This window comes from Diceros bicornis, unplaced genomic scaffold (genome assembly GCF_020826845.1).
Source record: "Diceros bicornis minor isolate mBicDic1 unplaced genomic scaffold, mDicBic1.mat.cur scaffold_100_ctg1, whole genome shotgun sequence".
In the NCBI taxonomy this organism is placed as follows: domain Eukaryota; kingdom Metazoa; phylum Chordata; class Mammalia; order Perissodactyla; family Rhinocerotidae; genus Diceros; species Diceros bicornis.
This window is the reverse complement of record NW_026690940.1, coordinates 1,408,070-1,431,834: the sequence shown is the minus strand read 5'-3', so window position 1 is coordinate 1,431,834 and position 23,765 is coordinate 1,408,070. Positions and strand designations below refer to the sequence as shown.

Below are 23,765 nucleotides of genomic sequence, written 5' to 3'. Positions count from 1 at the left end.
ATTACATAATCAAGTTTTCAGATATTAAGCCACCGCTCCAACTAGAGGTGAGAGATTCAGACGTTCTCAAGTCTGTCCTGGGCATGCCACATCCCTGAGCCCTTGTGGCCTTCTAGATGCCCGCAAATACCCTGGAGATTTTCAAAGCCCCCTGTGGACATCTCATTCCCCCAATTTTTCTTCTAAGTTGTTGGCTCACCTCTTGCCTGCCTCTCCTGGTGTCACTCCCTCAGGCAACTACAATAGAAAACAATTAGCCCTGATTGTTTTTAGCAAGTGCCCTGGGGACAGACTTTCCTCCCTGGGCAAGCTCTGAGTCTAGTAACAACAAGCCCTGAACATGGGGCGTTTTCGGGGAGCTGCCAGGCAGGTCAGCTAGTTGCAGTTGGGTGGGGAGGGGTCTTTTCAGAGCTCCACACCCATTATGGCTGCTGTGCTGCGGGTTGTCTCAGCCACCATGGTTCTGAGACTGACGGTTTTCAAAGTTATGGAGGATATTGTGAGAGCAGGATGGGAATAGTGCAAGTTATAGTGCCACGAAGTTTGCTCCCTTTATCAAGATTCCACCGTGTGTCTTCACTAAACCCTCCTCAGAGTCTTACAAGCCTTTGATTAATTTCTAGACTTCTGAAAAGTTGATTTCGACCATTTTTACCAGTGTTCTCATTGTTTTTATGCATTTGCAGAAGTCCTTACTCCAAAGTTTCAAAAATGTTCTCCCTGTGGTTATTTATTTATAAATTAATTACTTGAAATGAAATTACATGGGAAATTCAGTTCCTCACTCACACACACTAGCCACATTTTAAGTGCTCAATAACAACGTGGGGCTAATAATGAGTGTATTTGGTAGTGCAGGCAAATGTTTACATTATTGCAGAAAGTTCTCTTGAACAGGACCCAGAAGCAGGGAATCTAGATTCAGGGTAGAATTCCAGACACCCTTGTTCATCCCTTGTGTCCTTCCAGGTCTGTCCCCCACAGTAACCACACTGGAGTGGACTCCCTGTGTACCTTGTCGCCTTGGCACAGAGACTGGACAGAGTTGCCATCTATGAGGAATTCCTGCAGCTGAGCCAGAATGGTACCCAGCTGCAGAACTTGACCCTGGACAGGAAGAGTGTCCTTGGGGATGGTAAGGCTCCCTGGTCATTGGGAAAGGAAGTGAGGCCTTTCTGGGGACTCTGGATGCCTGGGGCTGAGAGAGCATTGAACCTTCTCAGGCTGGCAGGAGGTGGCATAGTCCCCCAGTCTTTACCCACCGTTGAGAGAGAGAAAAGGACACCAGTGTAATATAGGAGGCCCTCACTTTCTCCTAGACAGCTCTGTGACCTCATAGTAGTCACCTCCCTTCTCTGGACTTTTGTTTCCTCATCTCTGCACTGAAAACCACTGGGCCAGATGGTCAGTGAGGGCCTCCAGCTGTGTGTGAAACAGACTTACAGGTTTGGGGGTCATGTGGTTACTGATCCACAGGCTATAGTTTGCCAAGTCCCGCTCTAGATGAGCACCAATGTGCTAGAACTTTCTGCAGTGGTGGAATGTTCTATATCTGTGCTGTCCAGTGCATAGCCACATATTGCTGTTGAGTGCTCGAAGGACGGTATTGGGACTGGTCTTTATTGTTACTGAGTTTTAATATTACTGAGGTACCAGAATTTTTATTTTATTTAACTAAAATTAATTTTAATTCAAAAAGAGACTTGTTGCTGCTCCATATCAGACAGCACACCTCTAAGAGGTTGTCTGGCTAGAGGTACAAGAAGGGGGACATGCATCCTCCCCCCAAGCCCACTGGGTGCTGTGTGTCCTACCCTCCTGGAGTTTATGTTGTAGCTGGCAATAACAAGAATAGAGAATTGAAAATTATCAATTAATTGATGTGAAAAAACTCATACTTGCAGGCGGAAATAAGAGAAGTCTTCCCGCAGGATATTACATTGTAGGTTAATCCTAGAAAATGAATATTAAGCAAATAGATAAAGGAGAAGGGGATGAATGTGTTTCTAGGCAGGGAAGAACACTTTTGAGTGGGAATTTACAAATTTAGAGAGATCCCATAGGCTTGCCAACTGTGATGACCCATTCTCCCCCCGGCCATCATAAGAAAGTCCAGCTCAAATTCAATCCTCTGTGCCCAGAGTTATGAATTTGGTTTAATTTACTAAACTTTTGTTCTGTGATAATGGTCTTGGATTTTGTAGGAATGTGTGGTCACGTTTTAGAGATGGAAACTAAAATGGGGTGAAACATGATGATGTCTACTTGACTTTAATATTTCATTGAAAACATGGGATGAATCAAGGTTGGCAAGTGTTAATAATTTATACATTGATAAAATATTGTTTTAATTGGATGGAATATACATGGTTAAATCTAGATGATGAATGTTTATGAGACTGTTCCCTTTATTTTTCTGTGTCTAAAAAGTTCTGTTAAAAAGAGTGAACCACACTCACATGCATTCTCCATTTGATTCACTTCCAGAATATTCTCCCAACAGAGATGACACCTTGACTGAGAAGCCTGGTAAACCTGCAGGAAGCCCCAGCCCACGGTAGGGGGCGAGTATCTTGATGCTGTGCCTCATTGAAGAGAACCATGCGCACAGGGTCTTGGATGATGAGGAAAGTTGGCCAACCCTTGTCAAGGACAGTTGAGGCACAGTGGGGTCAGCAGGAGCCCTGGGGCGATGACAGGAGGTGGCTCACCCCACCATTTGTCTCCCCAGACCTCCCCTTCTGGGCCCTCATCCTCATCTGCCTCCCGGGAATCCTGGTGCTCATCACAGGCCTGATCTGCTGTCTCCTGGTAAGCCATGACGTGCTGCTTGTCTTCTTACTATTGGGTTATAAGAGCTCTTTATATATTATAAATACACGTCCTTTTCTAGGGATATGTTTTGCAGATGTTTTCTCCCAGTCTGTGCGTGGCTCGCCTTCTCCTTCACAACATGAGTCATTGGGGAAATGAAAGTGACAGTCATCATGAGATTCCACCACACTTGAGGATGGCTAAAAGTAAAAAGACTGACTATAGCAAGTGTTGTTGAAGATTTCAAGTCACTGAAACTCTCATCGAGTGCTGGTGAAAAATAGCTTGGATGCGTCTTTAATAATTACATAAGTCTACCCAGCCATTCCTGCCCTAGGAATCTATCCAAGGGAAATAAACCCGTAGGTCTATACACAGACTTGTACACACATGTAGATAACAACCTATTTATAGTATACAAAAACAGAAAACAACCCAAATGTCCATCTACTGGTGAACGGATACACAAAGTGTGGTATTTCCCCACAGTGGAATACTATATAACCATAAAAACGGATGAATTATTATTTTTTTCTTTTTTAATTATTTTATTGAAATTATAAAGGGTTTTAACATTGTGTAATTTCAGGTGTTCATTATTATTTGTGAATTTCTGTATAGACTGCATGGTGCTCACCAACAGTAGTCTAACTTTTATCCATCACCATGCATATGTGCCCCTTTAACTCTTTCACTCAACCCCCAGCCACCATCCCCTCTGGTAACCACTAATCTGTTCTCTTTATCCCTGTGTATGTTTATCTTCTACATATGAGTGAAATAATGCATATTTGTCTTTGTCTGGCTTATTTCATTTAACATCTTACCCTCCATGTCCATCCAGGTTGTTGCAAACAGGACGATCTTGTCTTTTGTTTCTGGCTGAGTTGTATTCCATTGTATATAATACATACCACATCTTCTTTATCCATTCATCTGTAGCAGGGCACTTGGGTTGCTTCCATGTCTTGGCTATTGTGAATAATGCCTCAGTGAACACAGGGGTGCATAAATCTCTTTGAATTGTTGATTTCAATTTCTTTTGGTGAATACCCAGTAGTGGGATAGCTCAAAAGTATGGTATTTCTATTTTTAATTTTTTGAGAAATCTCCATACTGTTTTCCCTGGTGGCTGCACCAGTTTGCATTCCCACCAGCAGTGTGTGAGGGTGCCCTTTTCTCCTTATCCTCTCCAACGTTTGTTATTTTTTGTCTTGGGAATTATAGCCATTCTGATAGGTGTAAGGTGATCTCTCATTATAGTTTTGATTTGAATATCCCTAATAATTAGTGATGTTATACATCTTTTCATGTGTCTGTTGGCCTTCTCTATATCTTCTTTGGAAAAATGTCTGTTCATATCCTCTGCCCATTTTTAGATTGGATTGTCTGTTTGTTTCTTGTTGGGTTGTATGAGTTGTTTATATATTTTGGAAATCAATCCCTTGTCAGATATGTGATTTGCAAATATTTTCTCCCAGTTGGTGGGTTTTCTTTTCATTTTTTTTTTTTTGTGAGGAAGATCAGCCCTGTGCTAACATCCGTGCTAATCCTCCTCTTTTTTTTCTGAGGAAGACCGGCTCTGAGCTAACATCTATTGCCAATCCTCCTCCTTTTTTTTTCCCCCAAAGTCCTAGTTGATGGTTGTATGTCATAATTGCAGATCCTTCTAGTTGCTGTATGTGGGACGCAGCCTCAGCATGGCCGGACAAGGGGTGCGTCTGTGCGCGTCCAGGATCCGAACCTGGGCCGCCAGTAGCGGAGCGCACGCAATTAACCACTAAGCCATAGGGCTGGCCCTGTCTTTTCATTTTGTTCATTGTTTCTTTTGCCTTGCAGAAGCCTTTTAGTCTCATGTAGTCCCATTTGTATATTTTTTATTTTCTTTCCCTTGCCTGAGTAGACATGGTATTGGGAAGGGTGCTGCTAAGACCGATGTCAAAGACTGTACTGCGTATATTTTCTTCTAGGAGTTTTATGGTTTCAAGTGTTAGATTCAAGTCTTTTATCCATTTCGAGTTAATTTTTGTGTATGGTGGAAGATAATGATCTACTTTCATTCTTTTGCATGTGGCTGTCCAGTTTTCCCAATAGCATTTATTGAAGAGACTTTCCTTTCTCCATTGTATGATCTTGGCTCCTTTGTCAGAGATTAACTGACCACAGATGTGTGGTTTTCTTTCTGGGCTTTCAGTTCTGTTCCATTGATCTATGAGTCTGCTTTTGTGCCAGTACTATGCCATTTTGATTACTGTAGCTATGTAATATATTTTCAAGTTAGGATTGTGATGCCTCCAGCTTTGTTCTTTCTTCTCAGAATTGCTTTGGTTGTTCGAGGTCTTTTGTTATTCCATGTATATTTTAGGATTCTGTGTTCCATTTCTATGAAGAAGGTCATTGAGATTCTGATTGGGATTGCATTGAATCTGTAGATTACTTTAGGTAATATGGACATTTTAACTGTGTTTATTCTTCCAATCCATGTGCATGGAATATCTTCCAATTACTTCAGGTCATCATTGATTTCTTTCAATCATGTCTTATAGTTTTCATTGTATAGGTCTTTAACCTCTTTGGTTAAATTTATCCCTAGACACTTTTTTCTTTTTGTTGCAATTGTAAATGGGATTGTATTCTTGAGTTCTCTATCTGTTAGTTCATTATTAAAGTATAGAATTGCAACTGATTTGGTAAGTTGATTTTGTATGCTGCAACTTTGCTGTAGTTGTTGATTATTTCTAATAGTTTTCTGATGGATTCTTTAGGGTTTTCTGTAATTACAATCATGTCATCTGCAAACAGCAAGAGTTTCATTTCTTCCTTTCCAATTTGGATTCCTTTTATTTCTTTTTCCGGCCTAATTGCTCTGGCCAAAACCTCCAGTACTATGTTGAATGGGAGTGGCGATAATGGGCACCTTTGTCTTCTTCCTGTTCTCAGAGGAATGGCTTTAAGTTTTTCACCATTAAGTATGATGTTGGCTGTGGGTTTGTGATATATGGCCTTTATTGTGTTGAGGTACTTTCCTTCTATACCCATTTTATTGAGAGTTATTATCATAAATGTATGTTGGATCTTGTCAAATCCTTTCTCTGCATCTGTGGAGAGGATCATGTGACTTTTATTCCTCATTTTGTTAATGTGGTGTATCACATTGATTGATTTGCGGATGTTGAACCATCCCTGCATCCTTGGTATAATTTCCACTTGATCATGGTATATGATCCTTTTAATACATTGCTGTGTTCGATTTGCTGATATTTAGTTGAGGATTTTTGCATCTGTGTTCATCAGTGATATTGGCCTGTAATATTCCTTCTTTGTGCTATCCTTATCTGCTTTTGCTGTCAGGGTGATGTTGGCCTCATAGAATGAATTAGGAAGTGTTCCATCTTCTTCAACTGTTTGGAATAGTTTGAGAAGCATGGGTATTAAATCTTGTTTGAATATTTGGTACAATTCTCCAGAGAAGCCATCTGGTCCTGGACTTTTGTTTTTTGGGAGGTTTTTGATGAGCATTTTGATCTCTTTACTTGTGATTGGTCTGTTCATTTACTCTATTTCTTCTTGATTCAGTTTTGGGAGGTTGTAGGAATCTAAGAATTTATCTATTTCTTTTAGGTTATCCTGTTTGGTGGCATGTAAGTTGTTCAGTGTATTCTCTAACTGTCTTTGGATTTCTGTGGTATCTGTTGTAATTTCTCCTCTTTCATTTCTAATTTTATGTCTTTGAGCCTTTTCTCTTTTTTTCTTAGTGAGTCTGGCTAAGGGTCTGTCAATTTTGTTTCAATCTTCTCAAAGAACCAGCTCTTTGTTTCATTGATCCTTTCTACTGTTTTTTTAGTCTTTATTTCATTTATTTCTGCTCTAATTTTTATTATTTCCCTCATTCTGCTGACTTTGGACTTCATTTGTTCTTCATTTTCTGGTTCTATTAGGTGTAGTTTAAGGTTACTTATTTGGTATTTTTCTTGTTTGTTGAGGTGCGCTTGTATTGCTATGAATTTCCTTCTTAGAACTGCTTTTGCTGCATCCTGTAAGAGTTCTTTTGTTGTCTTTTCATTTTCATTTGTCTTCAGGTATTTTTTGATTTCTCCTTTGATTTGTTCATTGATCCAATGGTTCTTCAGTCACGTGTTCTTTAGTCTCCACGTATTTGTGACTTCCCCATCTTTTTTCTTGTAGTTGATTTCTAGTGTCATAGCATTGTGGTCAGAAAAGAGGCTTGATATGATTTCAATCTTAAATTTATTCAGGCTTGCCTTGTTTCACAACATATGGTCTATCTTTGAGAATGTTCCATGTGCACTTAAGAAGAACATGTATTCTGCTGTTTTAGGAGGGTATGCCCTATATATATCAATTAAGTTCATCTGATCATATGTTTCATTTAATTCCACTATTTACTTGTTGCCTTTCTCTGCATGATCTATCCATGGATGTAAGTGGGTTGTTCAGGTCCCCTGTTATTATTGTGTTGCTGTTAATTTCTCCCTTTAGGTCTATTAATAGTTGCTTTATATTCTTTTGTGCTGCTGTGTTAGGTGCATATATCTTTATAAGTGTTATGTCCTCTGGGTGGAAAGTCCCCTTTATCATTATATACTGCCCCTCTTTGTCTCTCATAGTCTTTTTTATCTTGAAGTCTGCTTTGTCTGGTATAAGTATGGCAACACCTAGTTTCTTTTATTTGCCATTTGCCTGGAGTATTGTCTCCCATCCCTTCATTCTGAGCCTGTTTGTTTTTAGAGCTGAGATGTGTTTCCTGGAGGCAGCATATTGTTGGGTCTTGTTTTCTAATCCACCCCAGCACTCTGTGTCTGTTGATTGGAGAATGCAATCAATTTACATTTAGAGTGATTATTGATACATGAGGGCTTAATCCCACCTAATCTATATTTCCATTGTTTCTCTTCCTTTGTGTTTCTGACTACCATTTCATTTTGGGGGTTTTCTGTGGAGGTTTCTCTCTCTTTTTTTTTTTAATTGATGTTTTAATGGTTTCTAAAATTGTGAAATATTGGGTTGTACATTTTTGTTTGTCGATCACCATATATATGACTCCCTTCACCCCTTGTGCCCACCCCCCACCCCCACTGCCCCTGGTAACCACAGTCCAGTTTTCTCTGTCCATGTGTTGGTTTATATTCCACATATGAGTGAGATCATACAGTGTTTGTCTTTCTCTTTCTGGCTTATTTCACTTAACATATTACGCTCCAGGCCCATCCATGTTGTTGCAAATGGGACGATTTTGTCTTTTTTTATGGCTGAGTAGTATTCCATTGTATATATATACCACATTTTCTTAATCCAATTGTCAGTCGAGGGACACTTAGGTTGCTTCCACTTCTTGGCTATGGTGAATAATGCTGCAATGAACATAGGGGTGCATAAGCCTCTTTGGATTGTTGATTTCAGGTTCGTTGGATAGATTCCCAGTAGTGGGATGGCTGGATCATAGGGCATCTCTATTTTTAATTCTTTGAGGAATCTCCATACCGTTTTCCATAGAGGTTGCACCAATTTGCATTCCCACCAGCTGTGTATGAGGGTTCCTGTTTCTCCACATCCTCTCCAACATTTGTTGTTTTTTGTCTTGGTGATTAGACAGAGTTTTTTGAAATGCCTAAAACCAGTAAGTTTCACAGTCTTTGCCAAGGGGCTTTGAGTGTGTCTTCGGGCACACCTTCAGCCCTCATCCAGGCAGTTTACAATTCCACCTTGACCTTTACTAAGTGCTTGCACAGAGCCTCCGGGCAAGCCTGAGGTGAGAGCTTAGGCCCTTTTCAGGACTTTTCCTGAGCATGCCCAAGGCCTGAGCGTGCAGGTGGCCATCTGGATTTCCAGGAGTGTGTTGGAGCTTTTCAAAGCCCCCTGTGGACATCTTGTTAACCAGCTTTTCCTTTTAAGGTTTTTAGTTAGCCTGTTGTTTGCCCAACTGTTATCTACTGCCCAACTTTTATATACAGCTTTGATGTTAAACAATTGTCTCTGATTTTTTTTTTTTTTTTTTTTTTTTTGTGAGGGAGATCAGCCCTGAGCTAACATCTGATGCCAATCCTCCTCTTTTTTCTGAGGAAGACTGGCGCTGAGCTAACATCCGTGCTCATCTTCCTCCACTTTATATGGGACGCCGCCACAGCATGGCTCGACAAGCAGTGCGTCGGTGCATGCTGGGGATCCGAACCGGCGAACCCCGGGCTGCCGCAGCAGAGTGCGTGCACTTAACCGCCTGCGCCACTGGGCCGGCCCCTGTCTCTGATTATTTTTGACAAATACCCCCAAGGAGAAGGCTTTTTGCACTGTGTGAGCTTCAAGTCAAGTCAAAAAAAGACAGTCTTGTGAGTGTAGCCTTCCAGGAAACCACCAGATAAGTCACGTAATGACAGTTCTCTGAGAATGGGGTGTTGAAGGAATTCCATCTCTTTTCCACTCTTTCCAGTAGCTGTTAGACTGCTGGGTTACAGGCTGTGGATTTTCAAAGTTACCGCAGACCTGAAGAGGGGGAAATGAGAATAGGACAAGATAAAGCACCATAAAGTGTACTGTTCCTACCAAGATTCAGTTGTTTTTCTTGAGTAAATGCTCCCCTGATTGCTGCAAGCCTGTGGTTAATCTCCAGAATTCTAAGTTATTTTCCAGTGTCGAAGATGTTTTCCAGTGTCACTGTTTCTTTTATGAAACATAGAATTTTGAGAGGTTCTTATTCTACCATTTTCTCTGACATCTCTGTTCATTTGTTTTTAACATCAAAGTTGTTTCTTTTATTTTTTGGAATAGAAGAGATGGTATATTTGAAGAGAAGCAACACCTGATTCTGTTTCAGCTGTGTTTATGGCATTTTCTGTCTGAACATTTGGGCCTCAGTTTTTCCATATGCAGAAAAGGGGTGCAAATATGTCTCCCCATCTATTCTGTAGGGCTCTGTGAACTAAATGCTACTGTATATGTGGAGATGCTTTGGTCTCTTTGGAAGAAAAGCACTTAAATTCCTCAAGGCTTCAGGGTTGTTACTTCCAGTTCTGCTTCCCACTGTGCGTCCTTGATCAAGCCACTGAACCAATTGCTTCTGTTTCTTTTTCCACCTCTCCCCTCCCCTCTCTCTTTTCAAGGAAGAGACAATGTTCATTCTCCTGATAGACGTGCCAGTAAATTTAAATTGCTTTAAATGTATTTAAAATTATTTGAAAATGTTCAGGAAAAACTGTTGTTGTTATTTGAGGTTGACTAGAAATTATGGCTGTTTGCACATATGCAGAATATTATAATGCAATCTTGAATGTTATTATTGGAGGGTTTTTTATATTACACATATTACCAGAAATAGAGTTTTGAAACCTCTGGTAGTCCTTTGTATGCATCTCTTTCTCTCCCTCTCCCTTTTTTTTTTTTTTCCATCAGGTACCTTCCTAGCTCCATCAAATCTGAGCATCTCTGAGGAAAGTGGCTAGAACTCACAGCTTTTTTTTTTTTGCTTGTGCTAAAATATACATAACATAAAATTTACCATCTTAACCACATTTAAGTGTACAATTCAGTGGCGTTAAGTACATTCACATAGTTGTGCAATGTATGCATTTCTTTTTGAAAAATATAGATTCCATAGTTCCTTGACAATATTTGCTTTGTGAACCAACACTGTTTTTAAAATTAAAGAGTATGGACTATACCAGTTTTTTGCTCATTCATTTTGTAGGAAGCCATGAGTTTTATAAACATGGTAGCTGTTGATTTCAATGGTGATGCTTCCTTTTCCTCATTTCATTTCTGAAAACAACCTAAACAACCTAATTGTTCATACACAATACATTTAACTCACGTCTCTTTTGGTGCTGCAGGTTGCAATGCAGGCAGGGATTAACTTGGGGACAGCTGTGTCAAGAGGATTGTATCAACCAGCAACAATCTTTATGGGCCGCCAGATGTCAGCCATCTCAAGCGCTGGAGATGTTAGTACAGAGCAGAAATCTCCCCAACCCACGAAGAACTTCAGAACAATTCTTGACCCACGTTCACAGCAACAGACAGCCCAGAGCAGTGATGTGACAGACAGCTATGTAGTCTGCACTAATAGTGGCACACAGTGCTTAAATAAGTCTGACAAAATAGATGGAAGGACATCTCTTCAGATTGGTGAGAAAACGCCAGTCACAGCCAGCCCATTGTCTGAGGAGGAACAGACTCATTGCTTGGAGATAGGAAGCAACTCACGTCACGGCAAGAGTAATTTATCTGAAAGCAAAAAGTCTGCTGAACTCCATTCCCTGTTACGGGGAAGATTACGTCCAGGAAGCAGAACCACTGATTTAAAGTGTGACAGTTCCAGCAGATCAGGGGCATCAGAGGGAGAAATACTGACACGGGAACATATTGAAGTCAAGGAAGACAGTGCCAGACTACCAGTCGCTCCGATATCAGTCTCAGAATACTGTGCATCTGAAAGTAAGTGTTCTCAAGAGAAGCATTCTGCTCAGGAAGGTTTCTCAGGTGGGGTGAGAGGCTGAGATTGTTTGCTGATTTTTGTTGGTATTTAGTTTTTCTGGGTGGTAGTGGTCTTATGTAAGAACAAAGTGTACTCTCTAATTTTATCTTTTGTCAAAAAACAAAGTACAGTGGTGACTTTGCCAACAAATTCCATTCTAATGAATTCTTAAATATGTATGTGGAAATATTCTTACAAGCGAATTCTCTGATTTTTAAACTCATTGTTATATTTTTAATATATTTAATAAAATATTTTTAATGAGTTTTTAAATACTGTAATTAATCATGTATTGTTTCTACATGTTTTAACTGATGAATAATCCCATTCTGTGAGGTGGAACGTCTTACCTCGCTTCTCCCTGCACTTAGTGATCAGTAGTCTCTTCATATCCCCTCTTCCAGATCATCCTCCTCACGGGGACCCCGAGGCACAGAAGCCCTTCAGGAAAATGCAGCAACAGCAGGAAGAGGAAAGTCTGAGCAGCAGCAGTGACCTCACAGTTGCCGTAAGTGAAGATGGTCTGATTTTAGAGAGTCCAGAACCACAGCCAGATCCGAGTGACAAGATGGAGGGAGAAGATGGAATAGAGGCCTTAAAATTAATCCACTCTGAGCAAGAAAGAGGTGCCCTATCCACCGAAAAACATAATTGTATTTTGCAAACTCTAAGCTCTCCTGATTCAAAAAAGGAATCCTCCACTAACTCACCAACAAGAGAGTAAGCCATTGAATTTTTTTTTACTATTCTGTTTTTAATTATAGACGTTTTTAGAGATCATTCCACTGGGAATGTATTGTCGAACACTCAGTCATGAATGTATAAGTTCCTTACTCATAAATAATCTCTTAGCAAAGGTCTAATTTGCTTTCTTTTCTTTTTTTATAAAATAGCTTTAAAAGTCTGAATATCATTGAAATCATGGTGATTTGCAGTTTATAATTATATCCAAACAATCCCTGGTTAATTCATAAGTCATTCCCCCCACCCCTACCCTCCAGCCTTTTAAGAAAACAAATCATTTTGAAGTTGTGGTAACACAGAAGGTGACAAACGGTTAAACTTACTAGGAATTCAGCTTTAGAGGCTAGGAACTTTGTATCTAATTAATTTGCTTAATCCTAATATCCCTTGTCATGGTGTCATTTTTGTCATACGATTAAATATGAGTTAATAAGTTCTTCTAAGTGTATATCTAAGCCAGCTTTCCTTTTCTGAATGTAAATATGAGGACACTGGAATCTTTAATGTTAAATAGGAACAACATCAGTGTTATACATTTTGAGCACTTATTATAATATCCAACTCATGAAAGCTCATGTATAATTTTTTATTATTGATTGGAGGTACTAGGTGGAATTGTGTAGAAAACATGGAAACTGTTGAAAACCAATTCTGCAATGAAAAATAACTCTAATAGCATCAAATCTCTTTTAGGAGTGGAAGGAACCTACGTAACAAACTAAGGTAGATCTCACCTTTTAAAAATGAGGAAATCAAGGCTAGGGGCATAGGAATGACACGGAGGCCGTTGGGGCAGACCTTCCATACAGCCTGCCTCCCCAACCCACATGCCACCACTAGAATTTTCTGTTACACTGTGATGCCATCACTCTTTCTTTCCAACAGTCCCAGCAACAGTGAAAAGCCAAGTGGGCATCCTTGTATATGAGGGGATATGTTCTCTTTTAGAGCAGCGTTGCACCTTTAATGTATTGCCTCTTACCATTCATTATCTACTTATGGTGAAAATTTTAATTTATAGTCTGATTGACTTTAAAGTGATGTTCAAGAAATATTTATTAATAGCACATCCAAGTACAAAGTACTTGTACTGTGGATGGAAGAACCAACATGGTTCCTGTCATTGGGAAATTTGATTTATTAGAGTGGCAAGCCAAATGGATTTTTTTGTGTGTGTGTGAGGAAGATCGGCCCTGAGGTAACATCTGCCAATCCTCCTCTTTTTGCTGAGGAAGACTAGCCCTGGGCTAACATCCATGGCCATCTTCCTCCACTTTATATGGGACGCCGCCACAGCATGGCTTGACAAGTGGTGCGTCAGTGCGCGCCCGGGATCCAAACCAGCGAACCCCGGGCCGCCGCAGCGGAGCGCATGCACTTAACCGCTTGTGCCCCCGGGCTGGCCCCCCATTGGATTTTTCTAGTAAGAATACTTCTCTCGTCAAAGAGGTACAGGTATTATATACTACATCATCAGAAACTTTATTACTAGAGATAGAATGTATCTGTTTTGGGTTTCGTATTTGTAGGCTTCTTTTTATAGCAATTCATTGGACAAGTAAGTAGTTTGGTGGATTAACTGGGGGACTAGCGTACTTACCCAGGACTCAGGCTTTTTCTGAGATGAAAAAAGTTGGGTATGTGTATAGAATTAAGAATGTTCTCTCTCTCCTTCTCCTATATGACTGACTTTTTCCTATGATCTTAAAGCCAAGTTCCTCAGAATTTTGGGATATAGTTTTCCAAAATTTGTTAGAAAATATGGGCATTTGGGGAATTTTTGAATAGTTTGTCCTAATGGAATGGTCCCAGGATGAAAGGTCAGTCAGCAATGGTTGTTTTCTGTCTGTTACCAAATTTGAGCCCATTGATTTTTCTGTGGTAAAAGTACTACCCAGGGGCCGGCCCTGTGGCTTAGCGGTTAAGTGCGCGCACTCCGCTGCTGGCGGCCCAGGTTCGGATCCCAGGCGCACACTGACGCACCGCTTCTCGGGCCATGCTGAGGCCGTGTCCCACATACAGCAACTAGAAGGATTTGCATCTATGACATACAGCTATCTACTGGGGCTTTGGGGGAAAAAATAAATAAATAAATAAACAAAACAAAAAAAAAAGTACTACCCAGGAATAGGTTGAAGGTGGTTTAAATGATCCTGGTTAAACTGCTGACATCCTCACCGCTTTTGAGGCGCTGCGTTCTCTTATTTCCTCTTTAGCATGAGCTCTTCTCCTTGCTCTGAGGGTTAATTATTCATCTGAGACTATAGTGTCATATTTACAGAGCTAATACTATGACCTCAAAGGTTCATTATCTCAGTTTACTTTAGGGTCTGTTGGGGGCCTGGAGAAAAGTCACTTGAATGAATTTTAGTTAACAAAGATCGAGAGATGGGACAAAGGAAGACACATAGAAGGATCTGAACAGGAAAGCGGAACCTCTGATTTGATGAGAATGATGATAGATACTATGTTTGAGCACATCTATGTGCCAGCTGAGTTGCTGACCTTGAACATAAAACTTGGTCTTAAGCTTCCTGGCAGTGAAGGGAAAATAGATGTGCAGTATGCAGCGTAGTTTCCATCTGAGGAGAAAAGTGAAATCAAGGGTGACTTTTGGTGGTGTTTTCTCTTGTTTTTTGTTTGTTTTATTTAAAAAAACTTTTTAACAGCTTTATTGAGATATAATTCACGTACCATACAATCCACCCATTTAAAGTGTATAATTCAAGAGTTTTTGGCATATTATATTATTAATATTTAAATGCTGTGTTAAAATGTATATAACATAAAATTTTCCATTTTTAAGTGTACAATTTAGTGACGTTAATTATGTTCATGATATTGTACAACCATCACCACTACCTATTTCCAAAACTTTTTTGTCCCCCTTATATATTTGTCCTTTTGGTCTATTTCAATTCACATAACATTTTCAAGATTCATCCATGTTGTAGCAGGTATCAGAACTTCATTCCTTTTTAGGCTAAATAATATTCCAGTGTATGGATATACCACATTTTGTTTATCCATTCATCTGTTGATGGACATATGGATTGCTTCTCTGTTTAAAAGCCAAGCATCTTTGAGAAGGTTCATGACCCACCCCCATGGATATTTCCAGATAATTGAAGACCAGCTTGTGCTTCCTGCACAGTTCCTTCATTGCAAGCTATAATTCACATTTCTCACAAGGAAGCATATTAGAATGAAGCTGAGTAAAAGCAATGTTGTTAAAAAGGAGGACCTTGAATCTCATTGTTAAAGAGTAGTTTGCTGCAAACATTGGTACAAAGCTTCATGACCTAAAACACCAGACATTTATTATTTTTCAGGTGCCAGGTGGTTGGCCCAGTGTCATTTGGGGCTACAAGAATTATTTGGCCAGGTGTCCCTTATCGTCCAGTAGAGTAGTCCAACCTCAGTCACCTGGTGGTGGTAGCAGGGTTCCCAGCACAGCAAGAGGGCAAGCCCCAGTGCACAAATGCTTTAAAGTGTCTGCTTGTGTCAGGTTTGCTCATGTCCCATTGGCTAAAGAAAGTCACAGGACCCAGCCTAGAGTCAAGAGGTGAAAAAATATAATCCACCTCTTGATGGGATGAGTGGCAAAGTCACATTGCAAATGATTGCACACAGGAATGGGAAGATTACGGTTGCTTTTTGCAATCCACCACAGTACTTGAGGACAAATTCAAATGAAGATAACCTCAGTGTGAGTCAAAAGGGTCAGGAAAGGTTTTATCCCGGGGTGTTGATGCAGCATCTTGAAGGCTGTAAAGGCTTGAATAAGAAGGAGGAGGGAAAGGAGTGAATGAGGTCTGGAGGAAGAGTGCAAGAAGGAATGCAGATACAGAGAACACAAAGGGCGTGGGAGGGCAGAGCAAAGCGTGTGACTAAGGGCTCATTGAGCAGGGCTTGTTGGAGTAAAGGTTTAAAATGTTGCCTGGGTCATGTTTGAGAAAGACCTTGAATATCAGGGTAAAGAATTTAAAGTTCCTTCTCTGTGTTTTCCAGAACTATTGAAGGTTATTTTAAGAGAAGAGTGGTATGGTGAGTAACTTGATTTAGGAGAATTAATCTGACATCATTAGTTTCATCAGGATTAATTGTATACACTGGTGGGCAGAATTCTGAGATGGCCCCTGAGGTTCCTGCCCCCTGATGTACACTCTGTATAATCCCCTCACTTTGCGTGTGGGCAGGACTGTGAGTTTGAAGGATTTCCTTTCTGTGATTAGGCTATGTTACGTGACAGAGGTAAAGAATTTTGCAAACATAATGAAAGTCCCCAAATCAGTTGACTTTGAGGTAATCAAAAAGGAATTGTTCGGGGTGGGCCAGACCTAAACAGATCAACCTTTAAAAGGGACTGGGCACTTACTGAAATCAGATTCAAAGCAGCTGAGATACTCTCCTGTTCACCTGAAGAAGCAAACTTGCCATCTTATGATGAAGGCCACGTGGCAGACGATGGTATGTGCCCTGTGGGAGCTGAGGGCCTCAGTCCTATAGCCACGAGGACCTGAATTCTGCCAACAACCAGTGAACTTGGAAGAGGACCCTGAGCTTTAAATGAGATTGCCTATGAGGAGATGATAAAGATTAAATGAGATCATAAGGGTGAAGCCGTTATCCAATAGGGCTGGTCTCTTAAAAGAAGAGGAAGAGACACCAGAGCTTTCTTTCTCTGCCATGTGAGGACACAGTGAGAGGTGGCCATCTGCAAGTCTCACTAGGAACCAAATCAGCTGACACCTTGATCTTGGACTTCCCTGCCTCTAGAATTGCAAAAAATAAATTTTTGTTGTCTAAATCACCCAATTTGTGATATTTTGTTATGGCAACCTGAGCAGACTAATAAACCTGGCTAGAGGTTTATCCATTTTGTTGGGTTTTTCCCCAGAGAACCAGCTTTTTGTCTTTTGATTTTCTTTATTGTTTGCCTATTTTCAATTTCATTGGTTTCTGCTCTAAATTTTATTACTTCTTTTCTTCTGCTCACTTTGAATTTAATTTGCTCTTCTCTTTTCTAGTTTCCTAAGGTGGGAGCTTTGATTATTGACTTTTAGAGCTTTCTTCTTTTCTAATGTGTGCATTCAGTGCTATAAATTTCCCTGGAAGCACTGCTTTCACTGCATCCCACAAATTTTGATAAGTTGTATTTTCATTTTCGTTCAGTTCAAAATATTTTTAAATTTCTTCTGAGACTTCCTCTTTTACCCATGTGTTTAGGAGTGTGTTGTTTAATCTCCAAATATTTTGAGATTTCCTAGCTATATTTCTGTTATTGATCTCAGTTTAATTCTGTTGTGGTCTGAGAACATACTTTCTATGACTTCTGTTCTTGTAACTTTGTTGAGGTGTGTTTTATGGCCCAGAATGTGGTTTGTCTTAGCAAACGTTCCATGTGACCATGTGTATTTTGCTGTTGTTGGATGAAGTATCTTATAAATGTCGATTAGATCCAATTTAATGGTGCTATTCAGTTTAGCTATATCCTTGCTGCTTTTTACCTGCTGGATATGTTAGTCACCGACAGAGGTGACTAAATATTCAACTATAATAGTGGCTTTATCTATTTCTCCTTGCAGTTCTATCACTTTTTGCCTGTGTATTTCAATGCTCTGTTGTTAGGTGCATATACTTTAAGGATTTTTGTGATATTCCTAGGTGTAGATTTTTTGGGTAATTATCCTACTTGGTGTTCTCTGAGCTTCCTGGATCTGTAGTTTGGTGGTATATGTTGTTAACTTCGGAAAATTCTTAGCCATTATTACTTCAAATATTCCTTCTGCTCCTTTCTCTCTTTCTCCTCCTTCTGGTATTCCCATTACTTGTATGTTACACCCTTTGTAATTATCCTACAATTCTTGGATGTTCTGTCCCATTTTTTTTTCATTCTTCCTTCTCTTTGCATTTCAGTTTGGGAAATTTGTACTGACATATCCTCAAGCTCACTGATTCTTTCCTCAGCTATGTCCAGTCTATTGGTGAGCCCCTCATAGATGGTCTGTTTTGAGTTTGATGTTTAGTTTTTTGGTTTTGAAATTATGTAGACCATTTAAAATTAATTATTTTTTATAACCCCCTGTATTAAAGAACCAAACTGTTCTCTCTTCTAGTTATAGTACCTTAGTTGAAAATCCCATTTTGTAATTCCATTTTGAGTCAACCAAAGTTTCCTGAATACCTAGTAGGCCCAAAGCTCTGTACTGTGAGGTATGGGGTTGTAGCAATCTGAAATATGGCTGCAAATTCTTCAACACTCCTCTTATTAAAAGATGGGATCTCTCTCCCCTTCCCTTGAATATGGATGGGCTTATGACTGCTTCAACCAAATAGAGCATGGTAGAATTGATCCTCTATGACTTCCAAAGTTGAGTTATAAAAGGCCGTGCAGTTGCCACTCTTTTTGCTGGAACATGTGTTCTTGGAACCCTGAACCACCATGTAAGAAGTCTGACTATTCTGAGACTGCTGTGGTAAAGAAATTATGTGTAGGTGCTCTAGACTGTGGTCCCAGCTGTGCCCATCCTTGCAGCTATCCCCTCCAAAGTACCAGACATGTAGGCGAAGCCTTCTTGGACCCTCTACCAAGTGCATCCACCAGCTGATATCACTGAATAACCTCTCTCAATAATACCTAAAACAGAAGAATCCACTCAGCCAAGCCCTGACTGATTTTCTGATCCACAAAGTCATTAGATAGAATAAAATGGTGGTGTTTTTTTTTTTTATTATTGTTTTGTGTGTGTGTGTGTGTGTGTGTGTGTGTGTGTAAGGAAGATCAGCCCTGAGCTAACATCCATGCCAATCCTCCTCTTTTTGCTGAGGAAGACTGGCCCTGAGCTAACATGCATGCCCATCTTCCTCTACTTTATATGGGATGCCGCCACAGCATGGCCTGACAAGTGGTGCGTGGTGCCCACCCGGGATCCAAACCCAGGCTGCCAGCAGCGGAGAGCGCACACTTAACCACTACACCACGGGGCCGGCCCCAAAATGGTTGTTGTTTTAAGCTACAAAGCTTTGGGGTAGTTTGTTACGAGTCTATAGATAGCTAGTATAGGACTTTGTTCATTTAACATTAAATATTTACTGAGTGCCTACTCTGTCCCAGGCACTACTCTTGCTCTTATGGTATTTATGATCATGCGTGTGGAGGGGAGGAAGAAAACACAAACCAATAAACAATCTGTGTGAAAATATTATGACAAAGAACGAGCAGGTTAAGTGCATAGAGAATGCATAGATGCAATTTAGTGTAGGATACTCAGGGAAAGTCTCTGTGGTGATTTGACATTTGAGAGGAGATCTAAAGTGAGTGAGAGTAAGCCACATTAAATTGTACCCATGCCTTCTCTGTCTATTTAACCTGCTTTATTCTTTGTTACCTTAATTTTCACCCTGGTATATTTGTTTGTTTATCAATTTATGTTTCATTTCTCTCCTTCAGTGTCTTGGAGATGAGTGGGATATATCTTGAGGACGAGAATACCATGCAGCAGGAACAGCAAGTACAGAGGCCCTCTAGTGGCAGCATACGTGGTGTTTCTAGGAACAGCAAAGAAGCCAGTGCAGCTGGACCACAACAGGTGAGTGAGGAAGGTAGGAGATGGAGTGAGAGAAATATCAGTGGGCCACATCACAAAGGGTCTTGTAGGCTGTAGGAAGAACTTTGGATTGTGCTTCAAGGGAGGTGAAGAACCACTCTGGCTGCTTAATGGAAAATGAACTGTAGGGGACAGGGTGGGAGCAAGGAGACCTGTTTAGAGAATATTACAGTAATCTAGGGAGTAGGTGGTGGCGCCTTGGGCCAGGGTGGCAGCAGTGAGAAGTGTCAAATTCTGGATATACATATATTTTTTGTGTTTAAAAAAAAACACAGGGCCGGCCCCGTGGCTTAGCGGTTAAGTGCGCGCGCTCCGCTGCTGGCGGCCCAGGTTCAGATCCCGGGCGCGCACCGACGCACCGCTTCTCCGGCCATGCTGAGGCCGCGTCCCACGTACAGCAACTAGAAGGATGTGCAACTATGACATACAACTATCTACTGGGGCTTAGGGGGGGAAAAATAAATAAATAAAATAAAATAAAATAATACATAACATGAGATCTATCCTCTTAACATTTTTTAAGACTTTATTTTTTGGAACAGTTTTAGGTTCACAATAAAATTAAGAATTAGGTACAGAGATTTCCTATATACCGCCTGCCCCTACACATACATAGCCTCCCCCATCATCAATATCCTACACCAGAGTGGTACATTTGTTACAACTGATGAACCTGCATTGACACATCATAATCACCCAAAGTCCACAATTTATATTACAATTCACCCTTGGTATTGTACATTCTATGAGTTTGAACAATGTATAATGACATGTATCCATCATTATAGTATCATAAAGAGTATTTTCACTGCCCTAAAAATCCTGTGTGCTCTACCTATTCATACCCCCACCCCCACCCCCTGCTAACTACTGATCCTTTTACAGTTTATAGTTTTGGCTTTTCCAGAATGTCATATTCTTGAAATCGTATAGTATGTAGCCTTTTCAGATTGGGTTCTTTCACTTAGTAATATGCCTTTGAGGTTCCTCCATGTCTTTTTGCGGCTTGATAGATCATTTCTTTTTAGTGCTGAATAATATTATGTTGTCTTGATGTACTGCAGTTTATCCATTCACCTACTGGAGGACATCTTTGTGACTTCCACATTGTTGGCAATTATGAATAAAGCTGCTGTAGACATCCATGTGCAGGTTTTTGTGTGGATGTAAGTTTTCAGTTCATTTGGGTAAATACCGAAGAGTGCAATTGCTGGATTGTTTGGTAAGACTATGTTTAGTTTTATAAGAGGCTCCCAAACTGTCTCCCAAAGTGGCTGTACCATTTTGCATTCCCATCAGCAATGAATGAGAGTTCTTGTTTCTATAATCCTTGTTAGCATTTGTTATTGTCAGTTTTTTTGGATTTTAGCCATTCTAATAGGTATGTAATGATATCTTCTTGTTTTAATTTGCTGTTCCCTAATGACATATGATGTTGAGTATCTTTTCATATGCTTATTTACCATCTGTATATCTTCTTTGGTGAGGTGTCTGTTCAGATCTTTTCCCGTTTTTTAATTGGGTTATTCGTTTTCTTATTGTTGAGTTTTAAAGAGCTCTTTGTATATTTTGGATATAAGTCCTTTATCAGATGTGTCTTTTGCAAATATTTTCTCCCAGTCTGTGGCTTGTCTTCTCATTCTCTTGATGTTATCTTTTGCAGAGCATAAGTTTTTTAATTTTAACGAAGTCTAGCTTATTAGTTATTTTGTTCGTGGATCATGTCTTTAGTGTTGTGTCTAAAAAGTCATCACCAGGGCCGGGCCCGTGGCTTAGCGGTTAAGTGCGCGCACTCCGCTACTGGCGGCCCGGGTTCAGATCCCGGGCGTGCACTGACGCACTGCTTCTCTGGCCATGCTGAGGCTGCGTCCCACATACAGCAACTAGAAGGATGTGCAACTATAACATACAACTATCTACTGGGGCTTTGGGGAAAAAAAAAAAAAAAGGAGGAGGATTGGCAATAGACGTTAGCGCAGAGCCGGTCGTCCTCAGCAAAAAGAGGAGGATTAGCGTGGATGTTAGCTCAGGGTTGATCTTCCTCAGAAAAAAATAAAAAATAAATAAACAAATAAAAAGTTATCACCATACCCAAAGTCATCTAGACTTTCTCCTATGTTATCTTCTAGGAGTTTTATAGTTTTATATTTTACATTTAGGTCTGTGATCCATTTTGAGTTAATTTTTGTGAAGGGTATAAGATCTGTGTCTAGATTCATTTTTGTTCATGTGGATATCCCGTTCCAGCACCATTTATTGAAAAGTTAACATTTTTACATGTACAGTACAATATTGTTAACTGTAAGCACACTGTTGTATACCATATCCCTAGAACTTTTTCATCTTGAACGACTGAAACGTCATACTCATTGAACAGTAAATCCTCATTTCCCTCTTCCCCCAGCCCCTGGCAACCGCCATTCTACTTTCTACTTCTATGAATTTGACTACTTCAGATATCTCATATAAGTGGAACCAACCAGTGTTTGTCCTTCTGTGACTGACTTATTTCGTGTAGCATGATGTCCTCAAGGTTCATCCATGTTGTAGCATCTGACAGGATTTCCTTCTTTTTATGGCTAAATAATATTCCATTGCATGTATATACTACATTTTCTTTATCCATTCATCTGTCGATGACATTTAGTTTGTTTCCCCCTCTTGGCTATAATGCTGCAGTGAATAATGCTGCAGTGAACATGGGAGTGCGGCTGTGTCTCTGAGATCCTGATTTCAGTTCTTTTGGATAAATACCCAGAGTGAGATTGCTGGATCATATGGTAGTTCTATTTTTAATTTTTTGAGGAACTTCCATGCTGTTTTCCATAGCGGCTGCAACATTTTACACTCCCACTAATAGTGCACAGGGTTCCAGTTTTTCCACATCCTCAACAATACTTGTTCTTTTCTTTTCTTTCCTTTTTTTTTTAATAATGGCCATCCTAACAAGTATGAAGTGATATCTCATTGTGGTTTTGATTTGCATTTCCCCGATGATAAGTAATGTTAAGCATCTTTTCATATACCTGTTGGCCATTTATATATCGTCTTTTGAGAAATATCTATTCAAATCCTTTCTCCATTTTTTAATCAGGTTATTTGGTTTTTTGCAGTTGAGTTGTTAGAGTTCCTTTTGTATTTTGGATGTTAACCTCTTATCAGATATATGGTTTGCAGATATTTTTCCCATTCTGTAGGTTGCCTTTTCACTCTGTTGATTGTTTCCTTTGCTGTGTAGAAATTTTCTAGTTTGATGTAGGCCCACTTATCTATTTTTGCTTTTGTTGCCTGTGCTTTTGATGTCATATTTAAGAAATCATTGCTAAGACCAATGTCAGGCAGCTTTTCCCCTATGTTTTCTTCTAGGAGTTTTACAGTTTCAGGTCTTACGTTTAAGTTGATTTTTAAGTCTATTTTGAGTTGATTTTTGTGTATAGTGTAAGATAAGGGTCCAGTTTTATTCTTTTGCACGTGAATAACAGCACCATTTGTTGAAGAGACTATCTTTTCCCCATTGTGCCTCCTTGATGCCTTTGTCAAAGATCAGTTGACTATATATATGTGGATTTATTTCTGGGTTTCTATTCTGTTCCATTTGTCTGTGTGTCTGTGTTTATGCCAGTACCATACTGTTTTGATTATTGTAGCTTTGTAATATGTTTTGCAATCAGTAGATGTGACTCCTCCAGCTTTGTTCATTTTCTCCATGTTATTTTGGCTATTCAGAGTCCTTTGTGGTTCCATATGAATTTTAGGATTGGTTTTTCTATTTCTGTGAAAAATGCCATTGGGATTTTGATAGGGATTGCATTGAATGTGTAGCTCACTTTGGATAGTGTGAACATTTTAACAATATTAAATCTTCCAATCCATGAATATGAGATATCTTTCCATTTGTCTGTCTCTCCTTTAATTTCTTTCAGCTATGTTTTGTAGTTTTTAATGTACAAGTCTTTTGCCTCCTTGGTTAAATTTATTCCTAAGTATTTTATTCTTTTTGATACTATTGTAAATGGGATTGTTTTCTTTGGATTGTTATATAGAAATGCAACTGATTTTTGTATGTTGATTTTGTATCCTGCAACTTTACTGAATCATCAGAGTATAAATGC

At 39.8% G+C, this 23,765-nt stretch overlaps 1 protein-coding gene across 1 annotated transcript in view; it reads left to right on the top strand.

The window, feature by feature from the left end:
* Nucleotides 1–9,938: 9,938 nt before the first annotated feature.
* Nucleotides 9,939–23,765, top strand: part of LOC131402408 (centrosomal protein kizuna-like) — a 66,744-nt gene continuing 52,917 nt past the window's right edge. The window contains 3 exon segments of the mRNA XM_058537183.1: nucleotides 9,939–9,965; nucleotides 10,656–11,259; nucleotides 11,704–12,019. Coding sequence (XP_058393166.1) covers nucleotides 9,939–9,965; nucleotides 10,656–11,259; nucleotides 11,704–12,019 — 947 coding nt within the window.